The 8,332-nt window shown below is 52.2% G+C and overlaps 1 protein-coding gene across 1 annotated transcript in view; it reads left to right on the top strand.

Annotated features, from left to right (window-relative positions):
• Window positions 1–286: 286 nt before the first annotated feature.
• The window catches only part of r3hdm2 (R3H domain containing 2), a gene marked incomplete at both ends in the record, with an annotated part of 24,384 nt that continues 16,338 nt past the window's right edge, over window positions 287–8,332 (top strand). Inside the window, one exon of the mRNA XM_083667658.1 lies at window positions 287–400. Coding sequence (XP_083523784.1) covers window positions 287–400 — 114 coding nt within the window. The remainder of the gene's footprint in view (window positions 401–8,332) is intronic.

The following is an 8,332-nucleotide window of genomic DNA, read 5'->3' as shown; positions in this document are numbered from 1 at the left end:
CTCTCTCTCTCTCTCTCTCTCTCCAGATCAATCAATCACTCAGCACACACAGTAGGCCTGTCAGCACGTGTTTATGACGAGGATCGACTGGTTACTGATCTATTGTTGTATTATTGATCAGGAGGTGGGGTCGACCAACACAGGGACGTACTGTAGCCCCGCAGGAATGTGGGTTAACCCAGCCTGGAGCGCTAACGCCGTGGTTTTGCTGTATGAGAGCGTCTACGCAGAGATGAATGTTTGAAGCACCTCTTCTCTGTTAGCCTAACAGACGCCGTCCAAGCAAATGAGGTTGGCCGAGTTAACTTGGGATAAGGTGACGAAAGTCTGGTCCAAGCTAGCCCAGCGTACAACGGTGAGAGCCAGCGGACAGAAGCACAGAGCCAAGTGTGCAGCCACGGTGTGCTGGTGGCAAGCTGGGAGGAGGGGAGGAGGGGGGGGGGGGGAGGAGGGAAGGAAGGAGGAGGAGCAGGAGCAGACCCAAGGAGCAGCAGTTGTCATGGTGTAATTTGCTCTTGCTGCACCACTCAGTCCTCTGCTCTTCTCGTCTCCCCCGGGGTCCGGTGTCTGCATGGGTGAGGCATTCCAGGAAAGCCCCTGTGATGGATGGACCGTAGGGGCTGGGGGGAGGGGGAGGGGGGAGGGGGGGGCAGGAGGGGCCTGGGGCTGGGGCTTTCCTCATTATTAGATAAGAGTGCTGATGTGGAAAGAGCGTCAGTGTGTTGTGTTGATTCCCCTCCCTGGCGGTGTTGTCCCTGCTGCCACGGGCCTGTCTGTGGCCCCTCAGGGGCTCCGGAAGCGGTGTGGAGCAGTTAGTCACGAAGAAGAATACATCCGAATTATATAGCGCTTTTTTTCTCTTTTTTTTTTTTTTTTTGAAGACACAAAGACGCTTTACAAAAAGAAGCGGACGGTAGAATTAGAAATAAAAATCGAAAGATGGAAACACAAATGAGCCAGAAAAACAAGACAGGGACAGACAGAACCAATGGGATGGAAGGGGGGATGGGAGGGAAGGGGGGGGGGGGGTGTGACAGCAATAATGTGTGGCAGTGGGTAGGGGTGTGGGGGGGGGGGGGGGGGGGCAGCAGTGACGTGGAGGTTATGAAATGGTCAGGGAGAGCAGGTGTTAGTGAGCGGTAAACATGAGGCCTGCTGTCACATTAGCGCTGTTCGCTAGCTCACCCTGTCCCTCATTAAGAATGGAAGCGAGGTGATAGACTCTTATTCTTCATGTCAGTTATTCTAGTCAGAGGGGGGGAGGGGGGGGGGGGTCTCTCCAGAGTCCAACCTGGGCCCTTGTCTGACAGGCGTGTGTGTGTCACTGTTGTCCAATCAGCGTTGCCTGTGTGGGCTGTGTGCGAGACCTGGTGAGGGAGCAGGTGAATCCCTCAATAATTCAACTCAATTTGTCCTGGAGTCAGACACCGCCGTTTCTTTCTCAATTTGAACCCTGTCAATCAAAAGGGTTTCAACTCGACACCGCCTTCAGTGTCGCAGCTCCAACGCAGACATCATTTTTGAAGAATAAAGACAATAGCTTTTGTTCAAAGGACAACATTTTGGCGGCCATTTTGGTAAGTTGGCCTATTTCGTCCAAACCCCCCCCCCCCCCCCCCCCCCCAAAAAAAAAAAAAAAAAACCAACCCCGGACCATTAGACACCCCCCGCCAAGCCGTCATAAATACATTTAGGCCACGTTGGCACCGGCTGCTCATGACGCCACAGAAGGGTGGAGAGAGAGGAAGGGGAAAGGGAACGTGGAACGTTGCGCTCGGCATTCATGTCCATATGTGAGGGTTACGAAACGGCAGCACCTCCCTATCTGTTGAGGTTGACTTCCTCATTCTGGAGGCCTGCCTGCCACCCCCCCCCCGCCCCGCCCCACCCCGCCCCCGCCCCCCCTCCTATCTGGATCCTCAATCTGAATTGAGATCAGGGTTCAGTCAGAACACATCCTCTACGCCCGTGTTCTTCACTAGAACAGTCAGAACACATCAGTTGTGTTCACTAGAACAGTCAGAACACTAGAACGAGTGTTCAAAAAACAGTTTGTGTGTGTGTGTGCGTGCGTGCCTATATGTGCTGCCTGCTGCTACAGTATATACATAGCTAAAACCACAGAGCAGTAGCATTGGGGAAGAGGGGGGGTGATAAACAGAGAGAGAGAGAGATGGGGGTGTTGAGGGAGATCTCCGCTTCTCTCTTGGTGACAGAGCCTGTTGCCATGGAGCTGGTCCTCCCATTGGCGGAGGCTTGGGCCAATCGCACGGCAGCACCGACTGTTTCATCATTGAGAATTTTTTCTCTCTTCTTCGCTATCCCTCCGTCTCTCTCCCTCTCTCTTTCTCGCTCTCAACGGCTCCCCCCTTCCCAAACTAGGAGAAGTGCAGGAATTACATAAGGTTTGTAATGAGAGCAGGGGCAGCTTCCAATTCCGTCTTCTTGACACAGTTTTTTTTTTGTTTGACGGTATGAGGTAGCCGAGCAGAGTATCCTTTTCCTCTCAAATGAGGCTGCTGCAGGTTGACTGATACAGACGACCCTCACTCATCCCTGATGCACTGTGTGTGTGTGTGTGTGTGTGTGTGTGTGTGTGTGTGTGTGTGTGTGTGTGTGCGTGCTTGCGTGTGTGCGTTTGTGAGCGTGCGTGCGTGACTTCCAAACACAGTTTAGTATGTGGAGCTGCTCGTTAGGCTGAGGGATGTGTGGACGGCTGTGGTAGTGTCAGTGCTATGTATACACTGTGTAGGCAGCAGTGGGGAGAGTTGTATAACTCGTAGCTCTCCCCAGGTAAAGCTCCTGTGCGGTACCTAGTTCACACCTTCTCTTCTCTGAACCTGGTAGTCTGATAATAAGAATAAAGATGTGTCCGGTAACGGCCCCCCCGTCCTGTGTGCTCTGGGGAGATTGGTGTTGTTGGTGGTGTAGAGCAGTGGCTGGCCTGTTATTGAACTGAAACACTAATGGAGTCCTCTACAGCAGTGAGTTGAGGTAAATACCAGTAAGTACGGTAGTGTGGTCCCAGAGTGTTGTGTGGTCAGAACTAAAGGTGTCTTCCACACTCTCATGGATCGTCCCGCTGCTGTGTGAGTAGGGAGGTTTATTGAGGCCTCTTTCTTTCTCTTTCTTTCTGACTCTCTCTGACACTCCTTCCCTCATCCATAAAGCATTGAGATCAGGATCCCCTCTTAATCTCTTTCTCTCATTCTCTCCTTCCTCTGCCATTCATTATGGAGGAGGAGGAGGAGGAGGAGGAGGAGGAGGAGGGGTGCCGTGACGTACCGGCCGAGCCAACAGCTCCTCCTCTCATCAGTCTGCAGCTCCATCACTCACTCTGCTCTCTGCAGCGACTCTCCTATGACGCTTTTATGACCTGCCTCTCTCTCTCTCTCTCTCTCCTCTCTTTCAGTGAGGATACCCCTTCTCCACCCCCTCCACATCTTCCCCTCTCTCTTTCTTTCTTTCTTTCTTCCTTCCTCCCTCCCTCCCTCCCTCCCTCAGTGCAAAGTGTTTTTTTTTTGTTTTGTTTTTTTGCCCTCTTCCTCTTGAATGTCTCCTCTTAAATTGGCAGGCTTGCTGACGCCATCCTCCTCCACTCAGCCCACTCAGTCCTGTGGGACGAGCTCTGACTCATACTCTCTCTCTCTCCCTCTCTGTCTCTCCCCCTCCCTCCCTCCCTCTCCTTTCTCTCTTTCTCTCTCTCCCTCTCCCTCTCTTTCAATCTTTTCTCTCTCTCTCTCTCTCTCTCCCTCCCTCACCCGTTCACTGAGGTCTCTCTCTCCCTCTCTCTCCCTCTTTTATTCTCTGTCTCCCTCCCTCCCTCCCTCCCTCCCCTCCTCATTCACACTCAGGCTACCCTCCCTCTCCGCTGCTTTCTCTGCCAACACTTTTTTTTTTCCTGACGTTTCTCTTCCATTCTTTCTACACCACTGTCCTAATTTTCCCTCACTCCCCCCCCCCTCTCTTTTTCATTCTCTCTCTCTCTCTCTCTCTCTCTCTCTCTCTCTCTCTGCCCGTCTGTTTCACAGGACATGTGTTAATCACAGTTTCACACAGCACATGTTAAAGCCCATTGGCCAGTTGAGAGCAGGGCTAGTGTGTGTGTGTGTGTGTGTGTGTGTGTGTGTGTGTAAAGTGCAGCATTCATGTGAGAGTGTGTGTGTGTGTGTGTCCCAACCGCCTCCTCTTCAGCTACCCCCGTAGCCTCCTGCGTGTGTGACGGCATGGAACAGCACACCGATCCGACCGACCGGGGAAATCCTCTCTGACACGCACACATGCAATATATGGGCATTCACAGACTCTGTGCCTTTACCACACGCGCACACACGCGCACACACACACACACACACACACACACACACACACACACACACACACACACACACACACACACACACACACACACACACACACACACACACACACACACACACACACACACACACACACCAGATACCCTCTGCAAAAATAGATACTTTTTTTTTAACTCAAATAATGACACTATGCTGTATGCTTAATGTGAAAGAAGAGAACTGAAGTGGGTCAAAGCGCCTGCACCCCCCCCCCCCCCCTCCCTTCCTCCTCCCCTCCTCTCCCCTCCCTCCCTCCCTCCCCTCCCCTCCCCTCTGTCATGTGCGGGCGCCGTGCGCTGTGCTACATTTCCATCTCCCATTCACCTTCATCTTTCATTCAGCTTCTGCAGCAGAGCTCCATTATCAAATCTCGCTGCATTGAAATAAAACCGCCGTGATTTTCGCCGGCCGCACTTCCCTCAGTGATCACAAACCGCTTCTCTTTCAGATCTCATACGCTGTAGCTGTATGGCTATACCTACTCCTTTACTGCGGTGAAATTCCGTTTCGTTTCGTTAGCAACCCCCCCCCCCCCCCCCGACCTGACCTGACCTGCCCTGCCCTGCCCTGACCCAACATGCACAGTTTGACCAGTGTACTCGTCGACGAAGTGAATTATACCTGTGTGGGGAAGAAAAAAAACAAGCTGTGAATCATCAGTCTCCTCAAAGAGCTGGTCTGGGATGTGTGAAGTGGGTCACAGTGCCCCTCGTTACGTGACATGACAGGTTCGCTTTTAACACCGCAGGTAGGTTCCGTAACGCACGTCATTACCCGAGACGTCAGCACGCACAAGCCTAATTTAAGGACAACAGGTCGGCCCTAAAGCATGGTTCCTTGAGGCTACGCATGCACGAGCCTGTGACTCAATCAAAGAAACAGTGGCGTAGCACACTAAGGCGCTTACCGTATCATCGCAAGGTCCCTGGTTCGATTCCGGCCATCGGCATATCCTGCATGTCATCCCTCCTCTCTCTCACCCATCCTTCCTGTCAATCTCTACTGTCTCTATCCCAATAAAGCAGAAATGCCCTAAAAACATATCAAAAATAAAAAAAATGCTTAAAAAGTGCGGCTTATGATAACTCGGGGTTGTTGATCCTGACGATAATGACGTAAGGATATGACAAGAATGCCAATATGCCTACGACAAGTCATAATGCATTATATCTGTTGACCTTACTGTAAGTGTTGGGATACCTTTGACTGACTGGCATGAGTCTCAGACCTGCAGCATTGGTGCAGTTCAGACTAGACTCACTTGTAGACAGGCAGGCAGGCAGGCAGGCAGGCAGACAGGCAGGCAGACAGGCAGGCAGACAGACAGGCAGACAGGCAGGCAGACAGGCAGGCAGGCAGGCAGGTAGACAGGCAGGCAGACAGGCAGGCAAGCAGCTTCGACACACTGAACTGGGACAGAACCAGAGGGGGGGGTCAGATATCCAGGCTAGTGGCTCGACACTGGGTCAGGCTGTGTGTTCTGTTGTCTCCCTCTGCCTACGGGGGTATCTGAAGGCAATGAAACAGCCAAGGCAGGGGAGGCTGGCAGAGGTAGAAATCGGAGGACGGGCTCATCGTAATGGACGGAATGGAAGGAGGGACGGTATCTTCAAAACACCGTTCCTCGGTACGTGCATTACAATGAGCCCCGTCCTCCGATTTCTACCTCCGCCAGCCTCCTGTGAACCAACGTCAGCGTCTCTCTTTCCCCTCTTCTTATTTTTAATACCATGCTTCCTCTCTGCCCTTCTCGCTCTCTCTCGCTCTCTCTCTCTCTCTCTCTCTCTCTCGCTCTCTCTCTCTCTCGTTCTCTCTCTCTCTCGACGCAAATGGCAGCAGCTGAGAATGACGTCGGCGTCTCCTTGGCAACCCTGTGTGCCTGTGAAAAAGGGAGGAAAAAGCGGAGGGAGGACGAGAGTGAGTGAGGGAGGGAGGGAGGGCAGGAGAGGAAAGAAGAGGGGGGGTTAGAGGAGAGGAGAATAGGCTGGGCTCACTGGCATCGCCGGTTCATTCATAAGCGCCTCCATTTCTCACCCATTCAGTTCTTTATGGGGCTGTTTTGAGAGCTGTGCGTTTCAGCACAGGATGTCCTCCCTCTGGTCGACAGCAGGACGCGGTTGCTCACCCGTGTGATTGACGCTGCTGCCCAGACATTATGCAGTCACTTCAATATCGTGTGTGTGTGTGTGTGTGTGTGTGTGTGTGTGTGTGTGCATAGGTAAGGCAGTGATGCACTGCACGGTGCTGCATGGTGTTGTGTACTGTAAGTCGCTCCTTAGAGTGTGGGTGTGTGTGTGGGTGTGTGTGTGTGTGTGTGTGGGGGTGGGGGTGGGTGTCCTGGTCACTGATGCAGTGCGGTGCTGCTGCTGATGACGCCCTTTCTGTTGCTGTGCCTGGGTCTTCCCCGCTGTGGGAATCCCTGCCTCCTCTCTCCTGCAGAGCAACACACACACACACACACACACACACACACACACACTACGGGTTGTGGGACAGATGGAGCGTTACTCATACAAGCAGCAGAAAGCATCCTGGAGATGTTTTAACTATCCTGTCGTGTTTGCAGAAGCCGAGTTTGCAGAAGTCGACAATGATGATGATGATGATGATGGTGGGTGGGGGAGGGGGTCAGGGTGGAGAGAATCTAGGCTAACCTGGCTCCTGATCTGCATACCCTACCTTTACACAGTGGCTTCTGAAAGTATTTGGACCCCCTTCCACATTTTGTTGTGTTATAGACTCAATTTAAAATGGATTAAATGTATTTTTTTTTGCCATGAATCCACACACAATACCCCATAATGACAAAGTGAAAACACGTTTTTAGAAAAGTTTGCAAATGTATTCAAATTGAAAGACATGTACCTCAGTATTCAGACCCTTTGCTATGACACTCCTTAAAGTGTGCTCAAATGCAAAAATGTCTTCAAGTTGAATTGAGTCCATCTGAGTACAAGGATAATAGTTCATGTGATTTCGGAATTAACATCTTTAGTTTTTATAGCCCCTGGTTTACATAAGAATCGATCGCAATTACACACTCTTTTCACTTTGTCATTATGAGGTATTGTGTGTGGATTGATGGCAAAAAAAAAGGAATAAATATAATCCATTTTAAATTGAGTCTATAACGCAAACAAAATGTGGAAAAAGTCAAGGGGTCTGAATACTTTCCGAAGCCACTGAACATGCTTTAGCCAAGTTCTCTTGCTGCCATCCCATGATAAAGCACATACACAGAGAGGTCAGGAGCCAGACTAATATCTGCTCTCGTACAATATGTACCAGTATCTAGGCCGGTCCTGCAGCCGTCACCCCGTGATAAAGAACACACAGGTCTGGGCTCTATAGCCTAATAACTGCCGGAGCATGAATGATTACAGGAAATGGACTTTCATAACCACCGTTGGCAAGAGAGCGAGGGCGCCAGCGCACAGCTCCCCCTCGGAGCGGTGACTCATACTCTGTGTGATGAAGTGACGTCATCCTGTCTTCCTCTCCTCCTCTCCTCCCCTCCCTAGGGCTCCTGGCTGGAGGAGGCCCCGCCATGCTGCAGCACAGAGAGAGAGAGGCCCAGTGAGCTCGCTGGTGCCCCCCTCTCCCCCCTCCACCTCCCCCTCCCCCACCCCCCTGTCCGCTGCTGCTCCTACCCCCCCTCCCTCCCCCCTTCCCCCTTCCCCCCCTCCCCCTCCCCCTCCAGGCACTAAGGCTTGCTATGGAATGCCCCCACCCTCACCCTGCGGCCCGGACCAGTCCACATCTATAGGAGCCCCCCCCCTCCCCCTCCTGCCCCCCCCCCCCCCCCCCCCCCCCACCTGCCTTCACAGAGAAGCAGTACAGCACAGCTGATCTCAACCTCAGGTAACTCTCTGTTCCACTCACCCTCTCTGACACCCTGACATGCTCAGTTTGATATTCTGTCTTTTCCCAAATTTGATTTGATTACAGTACACTATGTGCAACACAGTGTGTGC

This window comes from Argentina silus, assembly GCF_951799395.1.
Source record: "Argentina silus genome assembly, chromosome: 4".
NCBI classification, from domain to species: Eukaryota; Metazoa; Chordata; class Actinopteri; order Argentiniformes; family Argentinidae; genus Argentina; species Argentina silus.
This window is presented reverse-complemented; position numbering and strand designations above follow the sequence as displayed.